Source organism: Schistocerca nitens, chromosome 6 (assembly GCF_023898315.1).
Source record: "Schistocerca nitens isolate TAMUIC-IGC-003100 chromosome 6, iqSchNite1.1, whole genome shotgun sequence".
NCBI lineage: Eukaryota > Metazoa > Arthropoda > Insecta > Orthoptera > Acrididae > Schistocerca > Schistocerca nitens.
In genome coordinates, this window is record NC_064619.1 from 497,846,518 (window position 1) to 497,870,355 (window position 23,838).

Consider the following 23,838-nt stretch of genomic DNA (forward strand, 5'->3'; position numbering starts at 1 on the left):
CACACTTCTATCAATCTGAGGTGAAAACTCAGTCATGCGGTGCCCACTGTGCACAATGTTGTTGGGTCAACATAGTAATGTGTAGGGTGTCTGTGTGATGTGGAGCTCCATGTCCAGCATAGGCCTTTGAATGGTGTGCTCTGACACACTCGTGTCTGTCTCAGCATTGTGCTCTGCTGTCGTCAGATCTGCCACAGCTTGCTGCCTGTCATGGATTACACAAGGGGGATCGTCTCTGACCTCTGTTTCATGATGAGTCATGCTTGTCTTTGTTACTTCACCATCCTTTGCCACTTTCCATAGGTAATCACGATAATAGTACGCCAATAGGCAACCAGCTTTACCGTTTCAGAGATTCTTGTATCCAGCTGCAGCGCCACAAGTGTGTGCCCTTTGTGAAAACCACTTACATCAGTGGATCTCTGCATTAGCAGCCCGTATCTTCACTATAATGACTGAGCAGTCATCTCTCTTCCACTTGCATTCTTCCTTAATGTGTCATGTGTCCGCTGCACCACCAAGATGCATTCTACCTCACGGTGGGCAGTGGTCACAATGTTTTGGTTCATCAGTGTATAACTTTACTAAAAGGTGACTGGTTGAATAGGACATTAAGGCTTCGTAATGGAGGGAAGTATGGGGGTAAAAATTGTAGAGACCATAGATTAACAACAGTAAAGAAGCTAGTTAAAATAAGTTGCAGTTATTACTCAGAGGTAAGGAAGGTTGCGCGGGATAGACTAGTGCAGAGTGTTATCCCAAAACAGTCTTTGGACTGAAACCCAAAATAACAGTTCAGTACACATAAAACTTACTCTTCCTATATAAATGTTATCCCCTACACTTCTCTCTGCCACATTAAGTATTCCTTGTCAGCTTAGGATGTATCCTATCTATTCCTTCTGCAAATAAATTTTATAAATTCATGGGACTGTAAGGAGTACCCCACACATAGGCTGGAAACCCATACGGTCAGTCAGGATGAAGGCTAAGCAACCTGTGTGGCATCATCAGATGCCAATGAAACAGGATTAGATTATTACTTCGTTTATTTCTCTGAGTACATTTTGTCGTTATGTTTTCAGTGGCAGCTGGTGGCTTAGCAAGCTGGCAATGAATCTGCTGAATCCATTGGCTGGCTCAGGCTGCCGTATCTTACTGCATCAGCCCTGTGTTCAGGCCAGTGACTTGTAGTAGGCAGACTGCTGCCCGTGATGTGTAAGGTGCACCCTGCCAGAAGCTGCTCAGAGATGGTGATGACCATGATGCATATGTGTTGTCTATGTGCCATTTTGGGAGTATTTTGTCTCTATTAAGTCACAGCCCATGTTGTCCCATCATATGGACCACAATATCAGATACCTTGAGGTCATGTTGAATGCTGATTGTGGCCTGTCCGACCCAAGCAGTGCTGGAATTTAGAGCAGTTTGTGCTCCAAGCTGGAAAAGGTGTTGGTAGATCCCTGTACTACCCATCAGTGGCAGCTGGTACTGGAGGCTGGCATCTATCATCCGTGGTGGCTACAGGCCAGTGATCATCTTGTAAGGCGATAAGTCTCTGATCAGTACTGGTACGATCTCATACACAAGAGCCAGGTGGAGTGTTTGGCATTGAAGAGAGGTTACACTTTTTTCGCACAATTTATCATGATGAAATTGGTTCTGCTCTTTAAGAGTTGCCAGTGATCTTCTGTTACACACACACACACACACACACACACACACACACACACACACACACACACACACACACACACACACAAGTGTTGTTGTCACACTCTTGGTGACTGACTAAATGTGACAATGTTCACACCTAGTGACTGTCTAGTATCGATATTTCCTTGTGCTTGAACAATGCCATTCTGTTGAGACCTACAAAATTTCATCATCCCGTTCTCTTACTATCTTGATGCATAATAGGACTTCTTATTAAAAAAAAATGTATAACAGTTGCATTGTTTTATGTAACCAGTGGTGTATATGAATGAAGCGAGGCAACAGATGCAGAAGATAAAGTAGACTTGAAGACCAATTTGTTGTTAAACTGAGAGCCACAGTCTTCCTGGATATATATAATGAAGTATTTAGCATGATGACAGCAGAAGGTGCTTCCTCTCCTCCTAAAATGCTGCATATAATTAAAACTGTGCGGTCACTCTAGAACTTGGCAACATCAGTTGAGAAAACAGTAAATAAAATTTTTATCAAGAAACCAAATGGTGCGACATTGAACTCTGTTACAATGAGAATAAAATCAGTTAAACATAAAAACCATTTGTACCTTCAGTTTGATAACAGACATAATCATAGATAAAAATAAGTATCACTTTCAGAAACAGAAATTCCTTCATCTGAAAAGAGGAAATAGTTTGAGAGAAGTAGCCTTTCGGTAATAAAGTTATTCACAGAAGACACAGCAGATTAGTTGAGATTACCTGCATAGTGAATAAGATACAGAGGCTGTGGCTGTTTTGTTGTGGAATATGAATTGTGACAAAGTATTGTATGCTTGCCCACTCCTTACCCATTCATCGGCAATTAAGACTATCCACCATACTGATACAGAAAGCTGCAAGTGCATGGTCTTACATACCATGGATAGGCTGAGATGGCTCTTTGTTTTGAAGCTGCTGTTGTGACTTCCCACATTCCAGCAGGACTAAAACTGCAATATATATGTTTACTAATTGTGTTTTGCTCGAGCAGTCATTGTATGCAGTCACACTGAAATCAGTCTGCTGAGAAGACACAGAATTATGAGGGAATATGTCCTTATTTATCAAAATTTAGGCTCAGTTTCCTTATTCAATCTTTCTCACATGACTGCAATCCTGCATACTCATTACCTGTATGGGAGCATGTAAACACTCAAATCTGGGAAACGTACAGATGAGTGGGAATTCACACAGATGCTCACATGCACTCCCACACTTGTACATACACCCATGCCCATTGCTCTAGGTTTGTGATAAACTCCCACATTTTTCTTCCTTTTTATTCAACTGTGACATTTTCATTGGTAAGGGACATATATGTAGTGGAGTCTCTCTCGAACTGTTATTCACAGACCACTTTCTGAAACTTATATTCTGATGTCATTGGGGTAAACACAAATATCTTGCCAGAGCTTGTGCTCTGAATGTTGACCTTATTGTTGATCGGACCTTAAACTAATCTTTCTTGTCTCCAAGTGATGTGCCCGGTTTCTGCCATAGCAGGTCCTCTTCCATATTGGCTCCATAGAAGATCTTTTATATTAGATACATAAACATATTATTTTGAATGTTGTCTTAAAGCTGCAGAAGTTGAGGATGTCTTTCGAGCTGCCATTACCATTTGAGGTCAGTTTAGTTTTTAATGATGTGGATTGCATCTTCAGATTTTTCTCTTCATATTTTGTTTATTTTGGATACATCACTTATCAGTTCATGAAAGATGTTACACTCAATCTAAGGCACAGGTATATTGATTTTAATTAAAAAGTTATTTCTCTTTTAGGGCACAGATGCTTCACAAACACCTCGGTCAATACTGAAGGAATTTAACGAGTCTACCAGTAGCCGTAAAGGAAATACACCAAGCCGTATCAAAGCACTGTTCTCAACTAAAAGCACCCGTCGAGATGAGGTGAGCAAGAATTGGAAACTAAAAAAATTTGTTGTGTCAATTATATTTTTTTACTGCATGTTGTTCTTTTTCCATTCAGTAAGCTAAATTGCATTTTGAAAAAAAAAGAAAAAAAAAACCTGCTGCCCAGTGGTGTTCCTTTCCTGCATTAATCTTCTGTGATATTTATTTTACTGAATAAGAGATTTCAGAATATTTACATTTTAATACAATTTTAAATTTTATACAAAGAAATGTAAGAAATGATGTAAATTGTGTGCAGCGCTTCTTCAAACTGGCAAATAATAAAATTGTAAATATGTAGTACAAACTGATTCTTATTTCTTGGATATTACACAGTCAACCAACCAGAAATGAAGATTTGCACAATGCAGTATTATTATGTGCATTTCTAACAAATGACAGTCATCTGAAAAGCAGTTTATAATAAGCTAGCACCATATGGCCAAAGTAAAAGACCTACTCAGCATTCACCACAATGGAACAGTTGCAGTGTAACTGTTAGTTACAATGCTACTGAAATGGTTAAGAAATAATCTGATTTTGCGAATTGTGTGATACATTGAGATATCAAAATAACAACTGAAATCTGTCTGTGCACATAACAGATCTCCAGAACAGGATAGTGTTACATGAATCTAAACTCCATTCTTTTTTTAATTTAATTTGTTTTGGGAGGAAGGATCTATAACAATCAAGTATGCAGTATTAAGTTAAGGAACATTGTAATTTTATCCACACCTCTATTCCACCTCCTCAAGAACTTGTTTACTTTCAGATCCCTTTTCCTGGGCTTTGAGGGTACGTTTATTTCTTCATTTAATAAACTAAGAATCTCTTATGGGGTAATGGGCATCCATGCACCTTCTATTGTTGTTTAGTGCTTTAAATTAGGCCAGACTTATTGGTCATGTCTGAATGGTCATTTTGAATTCAATATGAAGATGATGTGTAAACTGTGCCATTGTTGGAATTTTTATTCATTAACTGATTTCATTCTAATGTGTTCATGGTAGCTGAATGTTCAGGTTCTGCGGTATTTTGTGGGCCATTTGAAAAGTAAGGACAAAGGAGCACAGTTGTAGTACCAAATAATGAATTATCTCAGAGCTACAAAATTAGTTCTTTGGATTCAATAAATGTTTGACAGTGGGTGAAAGCAACCAACTCTGGCTTTGAAAATCATCAGTTGCAAAGTTTGTTTGCTGTAATCTGATTTTTGAAAAAGGATCCACAGCAGCTCAGGTTTGTTAAAAGTTGTGCCTAGTTTATGGACCTACTGTAATGAGTGAAATGCTAGACAGTGGTGTCAAGATGGCCATACAAATGCGCATGGTGAAAAGCAGAGAGGCAAGCCCAGCGTCCAGACTGATGAAATAGTGTGACAAATAGGTCAAAAACTATGATATGGTTGGTGCTCTGTCTGACGGGTTTAATTTAGTTAGATGCAAAACTGCTTACTTCTTCATCACAGGAAACACTCAGATATAGTTAATTGCGAGTAAGATTGGTATTGACTCGGGTATCACAAATTGTGTGCAATGCTTACAAACACAAAGGGCAAAAAATGTCTAGAGGCTGAGCATTTTGGAACTGTTATCAGCTAGATGGAGAAGATTTGTTTCCCGAAGTGCTAGAATGATGAGACATAACAATCTTATCCAACATAGAATCAAAACAACTATCAATGAAGTGGCACCTTTCAACTTCACGAAGACCAAACAATTCAAGCAGTCTCCAAACTCTAGGCAAAAAACTTAACTGTGTTCTGGAACAAGGAGGGCTTTTTCCTGGCTCTGATTTCATGGAATGTGGGTGAGCAGTTACAGCTGATGTGCAATACAAAATGCCTCCGCAAAGTGAGATATGCCATCTGAAATTGACAATGTAGAAACTGTTGTCTCTATTATTAATCAAAAAAGTTTAAACAAACCATTCTTTTTGCCTCCTCTCATTCTTACGACAGATGGAGCACTCACTTTGGTGTCGGACAGACCTGTCCTTCCTTTCTAAACTTCTCCAATCCATCCCTCTTTCCTCCTTGAGGAAAGGACTGATAATTCCGATAGCTTGGATACTTTATTTTAATTTTATATATCTGTTGGCAGTATGATACTTGTTACCAAACAATGCTGTTTATGTAATGTCAGAAACTGCAAGAAAGTGCAGCAAGACCTGCAAATGTAAAATTGTGCATAAATAGATGAAAATACCCATTACTTTCTGAATATGCTATTGAAAATCAATCAATAGAAACAGCCATGACTGGAAAATACCTAGGGATACCTGTCAGGAATGATTTGTGGTACAAGAGTTAAAGTACAATAGTTCTGAATAAGACCAATGCCAAAATGAGATTCATCAGTCAAATTCTAAGGAAATGAAATTAATGTATAACAGGCAGTCAGATGAACCCAAACACCTGCCACAGCAGGAGCATGGAATGATTCCATTCAAAAATAATCACCACATGCATTAAAACATTTACCTCACTGGGAGATGAAACGATCAATTTCTTATTCGTAGAATGCAGTTGGCTGCTTAGAGGTCCATAACTGCATCCACTCTTTGCACTTCCTTGTCTAATTGAAACAAACATCCATGCATGTCTTTCTACAGGTTACCAAAGATGTGAAAAATCCCATGGTGAAAGATCTGGGCTGTACGGAGGCTGTAGCAGTGTTTGCCAATGAAATCACTGAAGTGTAGCATTCGTCCAAGTGGTCGTGTGGGGTGGGAGTTATCATGCAACAGGATTATTCTGTCAGACAGCGTTCAGACAGCCAGAGGGCAAATGATAGCAAAGCCAGCAGTGGATGCATTCCATATCTCCCCCGGCAAAGAAGTCTGAAGCTGTTTACACAATTTCCAGTAAGGTCAATTTGACCTGTTCCTTGAGCTGCAGGGCCTCTCTGCTCTTAGAGTTCCTATAGTGTGGAACTACAATCAGTGTACAGTGCTATGATGACAAATTGTGATGTACTATAAATGCCCAGGAATGCTCTCAGATGAAGGCACCCTGTTGCCCTCCCCCGCAGTGCCAATCAGACAAAGGCTACTTTTCATCTTTTTGTTGGGAAACACTGCAACATCCTCCATACAGACCCTTCGCAGTGTAATTTTTGTATCTTTGGTAACGCGAGCAAATACATTCATCAGTGTCAGTTGTCAGACAAGGAAGTGCCAGATCAGTGAAAAGGGTCCCACAGTTCAACATGGACTCTGAGATACATGCTATTCCTGACAACTCTTGACAGATAAAAGACACTGTAATTTCTGTGATCCGGTGAACTCGTTGTTCCCAGGCACATGCTTTATCGCTAGGCCCCAAACCCCAACATGATGATATGAAACATGAACAGTATACTGTTTCTTTGGGTGTATAGTTAATTTTAACTTTTCATAGATCAGATACATTCTAAATAGGTTTCTGTTTATCAGTACTTGACCTATTAGAAAGGCAGCATACTCAACATAAACACACATTAATCCTGAAAGTTTATAAAGACATGGTTATATAAAATAAATGTTGTTCCTAGTAATGGCAGATGCCCATCATTTCATCTTTACACACACACACACACACACATACACAGGTAGTAACTGATAATGGCAGATGTTACACGCTCCTGATAATAATATACTTGCTATGACTATTTGTTGTTATTAAATGGCGCAACTTACTGGATTTTTCCTCTTTTTATGGCAGTGATCTCTGTATATACTGTGTGTATCTGTACGTGTCTGCACACCACCACTATCTCTCACTTGGCAGAGCCAGTAAGAAAACCATTTTATTGAAGAAAGTTTTTGCTCAATCTTTTATGCAAGCAGAAAATTCTGCATTGTAACTTATAACAGTAATGCAATCAGCAAGGAATGATATTAAATGTAATTTTGACTTTCTCTAAGAAACATTCTCACTGTGTGCAACTTGCCAGAAAACTATGTAAAATAGTACCATTTTCGAGGTATTCATTTCTGGTAATTGTAAAACTTCAGCCTCATTTAACCCTACTATGTGCTGCCCCTTCTTATTTTTGCACATTTGCTAAATTTCTGTTCAATTACTATATAACGTAAAATGTCATAGATGACAAGAAAAGTATCTTCTGATCCTGTGCCCCTTCTCCCACCATCCCTCTTTGAAAGATACTTTACCAACACAGATAAACAAATCCGATATTAACAGTGTAGGAAAAAACAGATTGCTGCTTACCATAAGGATGATACATTAAGTTGCAGACAGGCACAACATAGTCGTCTTTACAGTAAATAGCAATCTATCTTTTCCTACATTGTTGATACTCTTACCTGGGGTTTCCATTGTTTGATCAAACCTGATATGAATGTTTTGATGAAAACAAGAATCATATTTTTGTTTCAGAATGTGCCAGTCACCCCACGAGGTAGAGGTCTCAGCCTCTTCAGGAAACCTACAAAAAGTAGACTACCTTAAAAGTGACAATTTCATAATATGAAAAAATAACCTGTAATTTTTCCATAATTTTTATTTATTTTTTCTTGTGGAACTGTTTTAAACCATTAACTAATACCTGCTTGTCTTCTCTGCCATGCAGTTCTTATTCAGAACAAGATTTCTTGTTCGTAATCTAATCTGCTAATTTTATGATCCTATAGCAGTGGATTTTTCTACAAATACAGAACAGAATTAATGTAGTTGTAAATATATTAATATGCACTCAAGCTGTTAAACTAAGAACGTGAATATCACAATAGGTAATTCAAAGAATCTATGTATATATGATAACTAAAATTATAGTTAGGCTAATTGAGACTCTGAAAAGAATTAAGGAAGGGATAGTGAAAGTTGTACAGTATATAATACACATCACTGCATAGAACACAAAAGTGGGAACAGGCAGAAGAATGAAAGGCATTTTGCTTGTATTTTTATTAATTTAGGTTCATGGTCCTGTTGTTTAATGCTCCTGCTCCAAATATTAATAAAAATTGATAAAAACATTCAGCTGTAATTGCAGTTAATTCAGGAAGTAGGTACAGTTTTTGTGATACAATTAAAGTTAAACAGCAGGATATTAACATACTTTAATTCATATCTTGACAAATCAATGCACTCTGCAATTGTTGATAGTGTTTGCTATTTTTGTGATTTCAATCACTTGGTGTACATTATGTGTAACAGATCACTTTTTAAATAAATTTCTACAGTTAAATTTAGTAAATTTTCCATTCTTAGTTTTTCACACAACCTCCATAACAAGACATACTTCCTTTCCAACTACAACTTCCATCTCATGGAATTCGTAACACACACTCAACCTTGCACTGGCTTTTATACAAATGACAAGTTGTGCCTACTTTCCATGTTGTTACAATTTTAATTTACCATGGTTTACAATGAAAAACATTGCATTAAAAATAAAATAAAATTATAAGTATGAGAACATAGCCTGCAAAAATGACAAACAAATTTGAAATATATATTTTTGTTAAATATAAAGCTTTTCTGTAGAAAATTACATAACATGTTTGACTTTTAACAGTCAATTTTTAGGTACATAAATTTCAGAAATATAATCCAGGTACTAAGTATTAGCTGCCACCAATTGTAAAATCTCCAGCAATAAAGTGCTTTTATTTCATACAAAGAATTCTTTTTAAAATCTCACTGTAATTTGATAGCATACTAAATATTTGCTTTCTAAGCTAGAGACTATATCATTTTATAATGTCTTCCATGAAAATGTTCTATTTATTTCATACAATATTTTCATTATATTAATAAATATTTGTGAATTTTATAAGTGTTCAGATAACTTTAAGGGTACATGTATGCACTACGTTCCAGTTTGAACAGAATCATAATTTTTCATAAGAAATCAGATCATGCACTTCTACACTGTAGGTCATATATTGCTAAACAATTATTATTATTATTATATGTTACAGACAGAAATATAATAAATTTAAAGATGTGTCGCCTACTCCTGTATGAAAATCTACGGTTGTAACAACTGTGTCCTCCATTCTGAGCTCTCAATGTCTTGTCATTACAGATAATTTAACATTCTTCAACATTAAACTAATTCTCTAGTTTTATGTAATAAAGTGCATAAAATTGCGAGTTGCATTAAATTATTTTGAATTTTATTAAGGTAGTGTGTGGTGTGGAAGATGAGATTTATCTCCACCTATTAAGGAAAAACATAACTGGAACTATTCCATGTCAAATACAACATAAAACTATGTTTAACCATCTAGATAGAACAATTTCATTGAATGTTTTTAATTCAAATGTTACACAGATACAAGTAAGTCTTTAAATTTCTCCTACACAGTAAAACCAAAATTAAGTACTGAACTATCATTGAATGAATGTTTTAAAGGCTGCATAGCCTAATGAGTGAGGCAAGAAGTTATCTACCCTAATGTACAGTTCTGGAATTGGCACAGAGGTTACTGGTTATGAAATGGATAAAGTGTCATAATCAAGAAGTGCTGTTGGAGGTTAATATTTTCCGATATAGTTTAACGCACTGTAGCAGAACAGCTCTCAATGTGTAAAATAGTATACAAAACTTGAAATTTGTGCCAAAAATTACCTCAAGATGCAGATAGTGTAGCAAAAGAATGACCATGTTGAACTAACACTAAACTGCCTCAAAATATGAGGTATCTTCAAAAAATTCTGGAACTTCACCCACAAAATTTCCTTTACTTATTGTGTATGATATTCTTTCAAAATACTTTCCTCTGTGGTTGATACACTGCTCCCAACACTGTTTCCACTTCCGGAAGCAGTCTTGTTACGCCTCTTGTTGGATCATGCAAAGCACTGTTTGCAAATTTTCTTTTATGTTGTCTATTTTGCAAATCTTTATCCCTTCAGCAGGATTTTCAACTGTGGAAAGAAAAAAGTCTGCAGGGGCCATGTCTGGAGAGTACAGAAGTTAAGGCAGCACTGTGATTTCGTTTTTTGTGAAAATAGTCATGCATCAACAAGGATGAATGATCAGGTGCCAAATCATGATGCAAGGGCAATGAATTGTCTCCCCACATTTCAGGCAATTTCTTTCTCACATTTTTTTTTTTTGCAGGCATCGTCATTGCAACACATCCTGATCGGGTTCGATCCCGGCGGGGTCAGGGATTTTTCCTACCTCGAGATGACTGGGTGTTGTGTCGTCTTCATCATCATCATCATCATCATCATCATTCATCCCCATTACAGTCGGAGGAAGGCAATGGCAAACCACCTCCACTAGGACCTTGCCTAGTAAGGCGGCACGGGTCTCCTGCATCGCTCCCCTACGCTCATCATCATCATCAGTACCATTAACAGTTTGTCCCTGTGGCATGAATTTGTGATGAATAATCCTTCAAAGTCAAAGAGAACTATCAGTGTGGCTTTGACGTTTGAGCTGACCTGACAAGCCTTGGAGAACTTTTCCTGACCCATTGTGAAGATTGAATCCTCATCTCAACATCATAACCATAGACCCACTTCCCATCACCAGTTATGATTCTCTTAAGGAAGAGCTCATTCTCATTTCCTCAATTCAAAAGTTCTTCATAAATGGTAAGGTGAAGGTCTTTCTCGTCTTGACTCATGGCTTGAAAGCAGCATGATGCATTCCAAGATGCTGTATCAGGGTTTCATGAGATGACCCAACTGAAATGTTACATTCTTCTGCAATCTCTCAGTCAGGTAGTCTTCGACTGGCATGCATAATTTTGTTGTTCCTGACATGAGCATCATCAGTAGACATTGAAAGGCATCCTGGACGAGGCTCATCTTTTTAACTTCTGTCCAGCCATTTTTAAACTGTGTAAACAATTCATAACACCAAGTATGGCTTAAGCACTCATCACTATAGGCTTCCTGCATCATGTGGTGTCTCTGTGTAAAGGTTTTCTTGCATTTCACACAAAATTTAATGCAGACGCATTGCTCCTCTCACTCCGCAATCTCGAAATTTGCAAACTATGTGACACAATGTTCTACTCAATACAGCACTGTACAATAACTAAAAGACACACATTTCATTGGCATTTCTCAGACAAAAAAATTCAGTATAATCAAGCTGTTACCTGAACTTATTTCGCTTCATCATTATGCAATCATTCAAGACACAGAAATTGTGTAAAATTATCTGCTCCAAAATAATGCACACAAGAACAAAAAGAAAATTTGTAAAATGCTTTTCATAAATTCTAATTTAAATGGGCAGAAGTTTGCTTTACTGACACTGCATTGATATTTCAGCAAAAGAAGTGCAACAGACAAACTAACATATATTTACTCTTACACTGATGACATCACTCTGTATTCAGATGCTCGCAATTGTTATACACTGATTATAAATAGCTGGAACAATGCCATCTATGTAAGTGTAAGTAGTGGCACAAAAAAATTCATAATTCTAGTGTACAAGTTGGCAGGTGCTATGTAATGAGATTTCTTTATGGAATTTTGGGTCAGTAATCAGAATGAAATTTTCACTGTGCAACGTGATGTGCGCGGCAGATTAAAATTGTGTGCCAGACCAAGACTCTGGCACAGTATCTTCCCATTCGCGGGCAATGCTCTATCAACTCTAGTCGTGCAATTTTCACAAGAGAACTTCTGTGAAATTTGGAAGGTAGGATATGAGGTACATGTGGAAGTAAGGCAAGGAGGATGTGACGTCAAATGAACCATCACACTTGATAGACTACATGCGGGGATTCTCAGTAGAATGAACAGTATTTAGTAGCACCTAGTTATAGTTCATTTCACGAGCGGCGTTGGCTTGCGATGGTGCAGGGAGTGAAGGTTTCGAACAATAGGTGCTCACTTATTTCATTGTCGCTTCGAATAACCACTGAGTGCTTGGCTCATGCAGGGTGAGTCATGTCAGATATGCATAAAAAGTAACTTGATTGTCATCGTTCGTGGTGGGCACTATACAAGTGCGATTCTCAGTGTGGTATTATTTCACAGCTTCATATGTGTGTAACTATGCCGAAACCACGATATATGCAAAAGTTTCAAGGTTCTTGGCTTCAAGACCATTTAAAAGATTGGCTTCAAATTATTGAAAGGACTACGGGTCAGGTAGCGAAGTGCAAATTTTGTGGTACAGTTTTAAGGAGTCACTATGGGGATCTGAAGTCTCATGGGATATCAAAGAATCATCTACAAAATAAAAAAGTAAGCAACCTTTTCTTTGATTGATTAGTTATTCATTACTTGGTTTTACATCTTTGACCACTCTTTGATACGTAAATTGTTGCAGGTTGTACCTGTGCAGCCTAAAATTGCTTATAAGTAAGAGCCCATTGGGAAAAAGAAAAAAAAGAAGAAGAAAAAAACATGTTAGCACCGCATTTCGCTGATGATCTAAAGCAAGATTGAAAAGGTCAACCATTTAGCTTATTAATTGATGAACCTACTGATACTGCTGTACATAAATACTTGGGATTGATTATAGTTTATTACAGTAAATTACACAAAAAAATAGTATCTACATATCTTGACCTTGCTAACTGCATGAGTGTAATGCTGAAGCTATCGTCTCTGCTATAAAGAAGACACTTCAACAATTTGATTTGCGACTTGAAAATTTAATGGGTACAGATACTGCCTCTGTCATGGTTGGAGTAAATAACGGAGTATTTATGAAACTGAAAGTAGAGGTACCACACCTGATTTTAGTATATTGCTTGTGCAACTCCTTGCAACTGGCTGTCTGAGCTGATGCAAAAGAGTTTTTACTGAGAAATTTGGAGTTTTTAATTAAAGAGACATATGATTGGTTTAGTCGCTCCTGTTCCAGACAGTCTCTTTACAAGGAGCTGTACAAAACCAACAAAAATGGACAGAAACTGTTAAAAATAGTTCATGCATGCCACACAAGGCGGATATCAACAGAATCTGCTGTATCAAGAATATACACACAATGGTCATAGCTAAAGTGGGTGAAAGGTGTCACATGCCAGAGTTATTGCGTGCTATGTATGCAAACAAGATAAATTACACAAAAATTCCTTTTTATATCCAACATTAATTGAAATAAACAGAGTCAATAAAATGTTCGAGTCGAAAGATACAGTTCACACCAAACTCTTTGATGAGTTGACCAACCTGATAGATATGCTTGTCAGCAAAAGTTATGTCACTGCAAATAAAGTTAATATTTTTACTCAATAGAGTTGTGATTTCTTCGATCGAAGATTTTATCTGGGATTCCAATATGAAAAATAGTTGCTTGAAATGAGAGAAAAAGGATTACTATGGGAAAACAAAGAAATGTTGTGTAATCGATGCATAGCATTTACAGAAAATTTGATTGAAGAAATATAAAACAGGTTACCAGAAATTTGACATTGATGAAAAAAATTTTGAGAATAGTATTGAACAAGTACTTAATCTCATCAAGGAAAATCTAATCAGTTCAGGAAAAGTGTATTGTTTATAGCAAGAGTGAATGATCAGTGGCGATAAATTTATTTGTTGAACTGGAATGAGACCAAAGGTACAAAAAAAATTTGGAATGAAGCATTGTGTTTCAAAGAAACTCAAGAGAAATCCAAATCTGAGGAATTAGTGACTTTTGTGATTACTCTCATACTGCCTCATTTCAATGCCAATGTTGAGAGACTATTTAGCAGTATGAATGTAATAAAAAAAAAAAAAACAAGCAAAGGAATAGAATGAAGTTAAATCTTTTAACTGCTATATTAAGAATACGCTGTGGTTTGAGTTTGGAAGAAAATTGCTGCAACGCATATGAAATTCCAATATACATTGTAAAACAAAATGGTACCAAAGAATCGTATCAATCTAAAACCGACGATTATGATGATGATGCAGACAAAAATGTTTCATCTGAAGAAGATGAATTCATTTAAATAATTAGCTGCTGTTATAGAACTTTTTGTATGTTCCAGACCTTGACTTACTGATTTATTTATTGTATGTTCATTTAATAACTGTGAATATTTTATTACTTAATAATAAAGATGATACTTACATCTACGCTTTGTCCGATCAATTGTCTGGACATACACTATTAGTTTAGCACCACATAATAAAGGCTATTCTTACCTTTTCACAAAGGAATGCATTCCAGTTAGTTGGGTAGTATCTTCAGGCTTTACAGATGCTCATGAGACTGTTTTAATCACCCTTCAGTTTTTGAAAATATTATTACAAATGTCTTTTTTTTGTCATAGTCTTCTGACTGGTTTGATACAGCCAGCCATGAATTCCTGTGTCAACCTTTTCATCTCAGAGTAGCAATTGCACCGTACGTCTTCAGTTATTTGCCAGACGTATTCTAATCTCCAGAATGAGATTTTCACTCTGCAGCAGAGTGTGCGCTGATATGAAACTTCCTGGCAGATTAAAACTGTGTGCCCGACTTTTGCTTATTGATTTTGAGCACTAGTCTGTAATTTCAGTGAAATTTTAAAGAAATTGTGAGATGTGGCTAAGAACTGGCTGTGAGCTCTTTTGCGGTCATATTGCTCCATGATGACTAAACCTCAAATTTTTAAGAGGCCACAACTACAGCAATAGTTTTGCAAGGATCCTTCTGTCCACCTTTACGTGGCCTCTCCATATTATCTTCTATTTTCAATATAACTGAAATATGTTTTTGAATAAAAATTTCCTAAAAAAATAAATGTTTCTTGGCATTTAAAATATTTTGTGCTGAAAAAAGGATATTTTTGGAAATTTCAGAAGTGTTACAGAAGAATTTCTAGTAAATTTTAGCAATTATAAGAGAGTGCTTCATGAAGTCATAAAGAAGAATCCACAGTCCAACCAATAGAAACAGCAATATTTGAATTTCTGAGTGAAGTGCGCCAAAAACTTGATATTGGAGAAAAAGTAATAGGCTTATGCCTTGATATGTCTATGACAGGGATGACCAGAAACTCAATAAATGGGCGGCACTTTTGGCATGTGGGCAACTCTCTCATCTCGCCGTCAGTGCACATTTCCCTCCACTACACAACACACACCCCCCCCCCCCGCCCCCCGGTGCTGTCTGAGAGGTAAGGCAAGGTAACTGCAAAGGCACCACAGAGGAATCGCCTAGAGCACAGACCTGCTCGCATGCAGCTTTGTTTCATATTATGTTAGGAAATTCTATAACTACACAGACGTAACTATTTTCATGAGTTATTCGCGTTGAGATCAGCTCACTGGACAGCACTCCACCTTTTTAGGTCTGCCAAATTGTTTTCTCTTTCATCACCAAATAAATCTATAACTTCCTAGTGCACTGTGGTGTACAGCCGCCTACAGCATATCTGTGGTGCCCGGCAATTATGTGACTGCATAATAGACTCTGAGAATTTTCAACCTTCTCCTTGAAAAAGTACTATAATTCCCACTCATATTCAAATGGTTATGACAGTATATTGCTAGACTGCCTCCTTTTGAGTGCCTGTGCCATTGCAACAACCAGTTCTTTTACATTTCCTTCAAACCACAAGCAAATAGCAAGGAATGCACAGCACTGCCACTTTGAAAAAAATACTGTACTGTATGCCTGAAGAAACAGTGCCGCATTGCACTACTTCATGAAATGTCACACCATATTGAGTATTTCCAAGAAGGACTAAGCAAAGCTGGGACACTCGGCCTGCACACCACACATGACTGCAGTTTGGCATGCTGTGGCCAGCCCTGGTCTAAGGCTTTTGACTTCATAGGCCATAAGTCATATCTTACTGGCTGTAAGCAAATAATAGAAATACAATTTCAAGAATCAACCAGACACTATTCTGATTACAAAGAAGTGAAGTGTGGCATACTACAGAGCTCAGTATTGGGTCCCATCATCATATTTTTGATATTACACTGGTAGAAAAAAATCACAGCATAAAAAAATAATTAATCTAGAGTAATCAACTTTCATGAATATGTTTGTCTAGGTAACATCTTTAAGTGATCCACATTGCAAGGTCATATGTTAATATATGTGTGAGATACCCATTGTAAATGTAAAATGCTGGTACATTAATAATCAGTGTAACCACATGATGAATCCAAGCCTGCAAACATGACACATTTTACGATAATGATGGAAACTAAAGAAATGAATTAAAATTTGTGCCATGGCCGGGACTCAAACCCGGGCAAGAAGACCCGGGTTCATTTCTTCATCTTACATCATTATTGTAGACTTAAATGTCTCAGGGAAAATTTAATTATAAGAACTATGCATGCATTATGTTGTACAGGTGTTAGGTGTCAGTTTGTGGGATAGAGTTCCATACTTGTTGCACTTGGTCGGTCAATGCAGGGACAGTTAATGCCATTTGTGGATGACAGTGGGGTTATCATCCGATGATGTCCCATATGTGATATATTGGAGACAGATCTGGTGATTGAGCAGGTCAAGGCAACATGTTGACACTCTGTAGAACATGATGGATTACAGCAGCAGTAGTATGTGAGCGAGAGCATTATCCTGTTGGAAACCCACCGCCTGTTGGAATGCTGTTCATGAATGGTAGCAAAACATGTCAAATCATCTGACTGACTTACAAACTTGTGGACAGGGTGCAGGCTTAACCACGAGAGTGCTCCTGCTGTCATACGAAATTACACCTCAGACCATAACTCCTGGTATAGGCTCAGTGTGCCTAGCACACAGACTGGTGGTTGGTTTCAGGTTCTCAGCTGGCCTCCAACTTCTTCTAATGAACACACAGCCATCACTGACACCGATATAGAACCAGCTTTCATCAGAAAACAACAGATCTCCACCCTGCCTTCTAATGACCTCTCACTTGACACCACTTAAGTCACAAATGGGGGGAGGTTTGGGGCTTGGAGCTGTCACTGAAGTAACCGATTTGCAACAGTTTGTTGTGTCACTGCTATGCCAACTGCCTCTCAGGCTGCTTCTGATGCAGTACAATGTGCCAAAGCCATACACCAAACACTATGGTGTTCTATCTCGGTACTGCCACGTGGTCATCTGGAGCCTGGTCTTCTTGGGACCATATATTCTCGCGATCATAGCTGCCAGCAGTCATGCACAGTGGCTATATTCCTGCCACGTTTTTCAGCATTATCACAGAAGGAACACCCAGTGGAATTCTTGAGTAACATCAACTCACTATATCCAGTCTCAAGGGTAACTAATGATCATGACCATTACAGCGTGTATTTAAAGGAAACCTGATTTGCATCACCATAGTGGCATTGCTTCACCCATGAACCATGGACCTTGCCATTGGTGGGGAGGCTTGTGTGCCTTAGTAATACAGATAGCCGGTAGCTGCAACCACAACGGGGTATCTGTTGAGAGGACAGAAAAACATGAGATTCCTAAAGTGGGGCATGAGCATTTTATTCATTGCAGGGGCAACAGTCTGGGTGATTGCTTGATCTGGTCTTGTAACATCAACCCATATGTCTAAGAAAAGAGACTGGCAGGAAGAAGAAAGTGGCTACACAGGAATGGCTACAGGACAAATGTAAAGATTTAGAAGCATGTATCAATATTGATAAGATAGATACTGCCTACAGGAAAATTAAACAGACCTTTGGAGAAAAGAGAACCATCTGTATGAATGTCAAGAGCTCACATGGAAAACCAGTCCTAACCAAAGAAGGGAAAGATAGAAGCAGTATATAGAGGGTCTATACAAGGGAAATATACTTGAGGGCTATAATATAAAAATAGGAGAGGATGTAGTGAAAATGAGATCAGAGATATAATACTGCACGAAGAATTTGACAGAGCACTGAAAGACCTAAGTCAAAACAAGGCCAGACAACTGATAGCTGTGGGAGAACCAGCCATGACGAAGCTCTCGCATCTGGTGAGGAAGAGGACTGAGACAGGCAAAATACCCTCAGACTTCAAGACAAATATAATAAATCCAATCCCAAAGAAAGTAGGTGTTAACACAAATTCTTTACAGACGAATGGAAAAACTGGTGTAAGCTGACCTTGGGGAAGATCAGTTTGGATTCCATAGAAATATTAGAACAAGTGAGGCAATACTGACCCTACGACTTATCTTAGAAGATAGATCAAGGAAAGACAAACCTTTGTAGCCTTAGAGAAAGCTTTTTACTATGTCGACTGGAATACTTTCTTTGAAATTCTGTGGGTGGCAGGGGTAAGATACTGGGAGTGAAAGGCTATTTACAACTTGTACAGAAACCGTGTTTCAGTTGAGTTGAGGGGCATGAAAGGGAAGCAGTGGTTGAGAAGGGAGTGAGACAGGATTGTATCCTGTCCCTGACGTTATTCAACCTGTATATTGAGCAAGCAGTTCAGGAAACAAAAGAAAAATTTGGAGTGGGAATTAAAGTCCAGGGAGAAGACATAAAAACTTTGAGGTTTGCCAATGACATTATAATTCTGTGAGAGACAGCAAAAGATTTGGAAGATCAGTTGAACAGAATGGGCAGTGACTTGAAAGAAGAATATAAGACGAACTTCAACAAAAGCAAAACAAGGGTAATAGAATGTAGTCAAATTATTTCAGGTAATTCTGAGGTAATTAAATTAGAAAAAGAGAAACTTAAAGTAGTAGATGATTTTTGTTACTTGGGCAGCAAAATAACTGATGATGGCCGAAGTTGAGAGGATATAAAATGCGGACTGTCAATGGCAAGAAAAGCGTTTCTGAAGAAGAGAAATTTGTTAATATCAAGTATACCTTTAAACGTCAGGAAGTCTTTTCTGAAAGTATTTATATGCACCGTAGCCATGTTTGGAAGCGAAACATGGACAATTAACAGTTTAGACAAAAATAAAATTGAAGCTTTCAAAATGTGGTGTTACAGAGGAATGCAGAATATTAGCTGGGTAGATCACGTAAATAATGTGAAACTTGTATAACCTGAGAAGATGAAATCAGTTGCTAGCACACATTCTGAGACATCAAGGTACCTTAATGCCAATCTTAGGACCGGAGGGAGGTGTGGTGGTATTGGGTCGGGGGTGGGGAATAAAAATCGTACAGGGAGACCAAGAGATGAATACAGCATGCAGATACAGAAGGATGTAGGTTGCAGAATTTATTTAGGGATGAAGAGGCTTGCATAGTATGGAGTCGCTTGAAGAGCTGCATCGAACTAGTCTTTGAACTGAAGACCATAACAACAAACAACAGTGCCACTACCAGCGCAACTTAATGCAACTGGCACGAAATTTGAATAAATATCTCCTTTCAGATGTAGGAACATACCTACCAACTTTCGTTTACGTCGTCACAACTCCGTCGGTTTTTTTTTTTTTTTTTTTTTTTTTTTCTTCCCCCAATGTATATGAAGGGCCTAGCCTTAACCATACAGTGTCACAGCACTACCCAGTTTGCAAATAACAAAAGTACATTAATCATTGGGAAGAAAGCAGGAATGTTACGGACAACACTGTCAGACACATTAACTAGTGTTGTACTGGTTCAACCAAAACAAACTAATAACAAACAAAAACAAAACAGGGGTGTTAAACTTTCATAATCTCAAGAGAAACAGTGAAGAGGATATAAAAATTTCGATATCGGGCACAGATATTGCTAATACAAAGTTTCTGGAGACCTGACTCCGAAAAAACCGTAGATGGGATAGTCGCACTGATAACATATTAAGAGACTATGTACCATGTGCTGTTTAGTGAGAGTGCTTGAAAACAGTTGTCATAAAGATTGACTAATGACTGTTTACTATGCTAACATACATTCTGTACTGAAGAATGGGATCTTTTTCTGGAGCAACTCGCCATCCTGCCTGTAGCGACGCTGCCGCGCGCTAATTCAAGTTCGCCAGTGTGTGTGTGTGTGTGCTGTGCGCGTGTGTCAGTACAGTGATGTAGCGACGCTGTGTAGTTCCGCGCCCAGCCTCTAGAGGCGCTGTGTTTTATAACTTTTATATACGTTCTGTTTCTTATGATTATTATTCCTTGTTTTTTAGAGTTAGTGAGTAGTTCCTTGTCTCCTGACTTGTGTGGACGGATACTATTTTCTCTCCTAACTACAGAAGTTCCCGAGGATTGAGGACCCTCTGTATAGATCGGAAGCACAATTTTATAGCCCCGAACTGTCCACGCATGCCGGGCGTCGTCAGATACGCGCCGCAATAAAGTTATTATTACTCAACTGAAGGTCTTCATTCTTCCGAATCACGTCAAGCAAAAGTCGGACAGCCACCAGTTTAGCTGTACCCGACAAGTGGTGACCCCGACGTGATTCAAGCAGAGACCGACGTGATTCAAGCAGAGACCGACGTGATTCAAGCAGAGACCGACGTGATTCAAGCAGAGCCCGACGTGATTCAAGCAGAGACCGACGTGATTCAAGCAGAGACCGACGTGATTAAGAAGAAGCAGTCGTGAGCTACGCAAGTAACGAGCACATAATGACCGAACAGCAGGCCGTCTCCAGGATTGCAGTCCGTTTACCGCCGTTCTGGCCCGACAACCCAGTACTCTGGTTCGCGCAGGCAGAGGCAAGTTTTAGCTGCGCTGGAATAACGGTCGAAGCAACTAAATTTGCGCTGATTGTGAGCCAACTCGACCAACGTTATGCAGCCGAGGTGCAGGACATAATCACAGCACCGCCCGAGGCTGGAGCTTATGCCAGGCTAAAATCAGAGTTAATTCGACGGGTTGCCGCGTCATAAGAGGACCGGATACGTCAGGTTCTGACACAGGAAGAAATTGGCGACAGGAAGCCTTCCCAATATCTGCGACATCTACGCAGCAAGGTTGACACCGTTACTGTGCCAGACAGTCTGCTCAGAACGCTGTGGAGCAGTAGGTTGCCGCCGCAAATAAAAGCCATAATCGCCTCACAAACGGACATGCCGCTGGATGACGTGGCGCAGCTAGCAGACCGGATTCAGGACGCGATCACACCGGCTCCGGTCAGCGCAGTCGCGGCGTTGGACAACAGTGCAAACAGTACCGCGTCTGTGGCACGAGCCGACCATGATTCTCTCGCTGCCAAGGTTGAGCTTTTGTGCGCCCAAGTCAGTGCGCTGCTAGCACGGGACGACGACAATAATAGAAGAAGTCGATACAGACGGCGGCGTTCGAGAAGCAGATCTTCCGGCAGTACTACCACTCCGCAAGGCGAGGTACCGTTGTGCTGGTACCACCGACGATTCGGCGATCAGGCAAGGAAGTGCACACCGCCATGCTCGCACCCAAACGCCACCGGCGGTCGACAATAGGCGCAACCGACTGCCAGTTATCCTCCAAGCGCCTGTTCGTTACCGATAGGAGTTCCGGCGTTAAGTTTTTAATTGACACTGGGTCGGACCTGAGTATCATACCACGAACAGCCATACATCGTTGCCGGCCGCCAACTGCTTTCCGTCTGACGGCTGCCAACAATTCTTCCATCGCAACATATGGCACACAGAGGATGGAGCTTAATCTCGGCCTACGTAGCGCGTACGAGTGGAATTTTACAGTTGCTGACGTCACGGAGGCGATCGTCGGGGCTGATCTCCTCGCGCACTACCACCTGCTGCCGGACGTCGCGAACGCACGCTTGGTAGACAGCGTCACTGGCTTAGCTGTCACGGGTTTCCGTCGCAACACCGCAACGCACAGTGCCAAGTTGGTCCATGCTACGGAGGGTGAGTACACTGAATTACTGCTTAACTATCCGAACTTGACCAGGCCGCCCGGCGCTCCCAGGTTCATACCACATGACACGGTGCATCACATTCAAACGACTGATGGTCCCCCAGTAGCATGCCGACCTAGGCGTCTCGCTCCGGACAGATTGAAGATAGCGAAGGCAGAATTTGACGCCATGATTCGTGAGGGCATAATGCGGCCATCTAAGAGCCCGTGGTCCTCCGCATTACATCTTGTTCCGAAGAAGGGTGGAGCTTGGCGCCCATGCGGTGACTACCGTGCGCTTAACGCGCGAACGGTGCCGGACAGATATCCCGTTCCGTTACTGAGGGATTATAATCACGCTTTACATGGTGCCACGGTGTTCACAGTCCTGGACTGCGCTAAAGCGTATACACAGATTCCGGTGGCCAATGACGACATTCCAAAGACTGCAATAATAACGCCTTTCGGTTTATTTGAAAGTAAATTTATGACTTTCGGTTTGCGCAATGCCGCTCAGACCTGGCAAAGGTTTATAGACTCGGTTCTCCAGGGGCTGCCGTTCTGTTTCGCCTACCTGGACGATGTGTTAGTGTTCTCTGCTGACCACGATCAACACCGACAACATCTGCGAGAGATTTTCGAGCGATTGGAGCGTTACGGTGTCGTCTTGAACGTGGACAAGTGTGTTTTTGGGCAGTCAGAGGTGACATTTCTTGGCCATAAGATTTCTGCTGAAGGCTCTCTTCCTCTGTCCGAGAAGGTGGACGCTATCTTGCAGCTACCCCGACCAACTACAATCAAAGAATTACGTCGTTTTTTGGGGATGCTCAATTTTTATCGACGACACCTTCCTCACGCTGCGGAGCTGCAGGAACCTTTGACGGCGGCATTATCAGGCCCTAAAGTAAATAGCAAGTCTCTGATACAGTGGACAGAGGACATGTGTTCTGCGTTCGAGGCAACAAAGAGGAGTATGGCCGACGCGGCGCTTCTCGCACACCCACGACTCGACGCGCCACGACTCGTAGATGCGAGCCAGACGGCGATCGGTGCCGCGTTACAACAATGGTCCGACAACGCATGGCAGCCACTGGCGTATTATTCCCACAAGCTTTCGCCTGCACAGAGAAAATGGAGCACATACGACCGTGAACTCCTGGCAGTATACCAAGCAGTGAAATATTTTCGCCCTCAAGTGGAAGCGCGAACTTTCACGGTATATACAGACCACAAACCACTCACTTTCGCCTTCCGTCGGAATAGTGTCAACTGCTCTCCCCGTCAATTTCATCACCTTGAGTTCGTGGCCCAGTTTACTACCGACATTAGACATATTTCTGGGATCGACAACATTGTTGCGGATTGCCTTTCACGGATCAGCAGTGTTTCCAGTAACATAGACTTTCCTGCACTGGCACAGGCACAGAGAGACGACGAAGAACTCCTTGCCTATGTTAAAGACACGGCTTCAGCATTGCAACTGAAACTTGTTGATGTTCCGGGGGAAGACACACAGCTATACTGCGACGTTTCTCGCGGCCGACCTCGTCCCTTTCTGACGCCGGCTTTTAGAAGGCAAGCCTTTGATACGGTTCATGGATTGTCCCATCCAGGGGTACGCCCGACATTC

General features: G+C 39.9%; 1 protein-coding gene across 3 annotated transcripts in view; it reads left to right on the plus strand.

The window, feature by feature from the left end:
- LOC126262468 (girdin) overlaps positions 1–9,287 on the plus strand; it is a 242,450-nt gene extending 233,163 nt beyond the window's left edge. For 2 of the 3 annotated variants that reach the window (XM_049959128.1, XM_049959129.1), the window contains 2 exons: positions 3,499–3,627; positions 8,015–9,287. In XM_049959128.1, coding sequence (XP_049815085.1) covers positions 3,499–3,627; positions 8,015–8,086 — 201 coding nt within the window. In that variant the 3' untranslated portion in view covers positions 8,087–9,287. The remainder of the gene's footprint in view (positions 1–3,498; positions 3,628–8,014) is intronic. The other variant, XM_049959130.1, reaches the window with a different exon arrangement.
- The last annotated feature ends 14,551 nt before the right edge of the window (positions 9,288–23,838 follow it).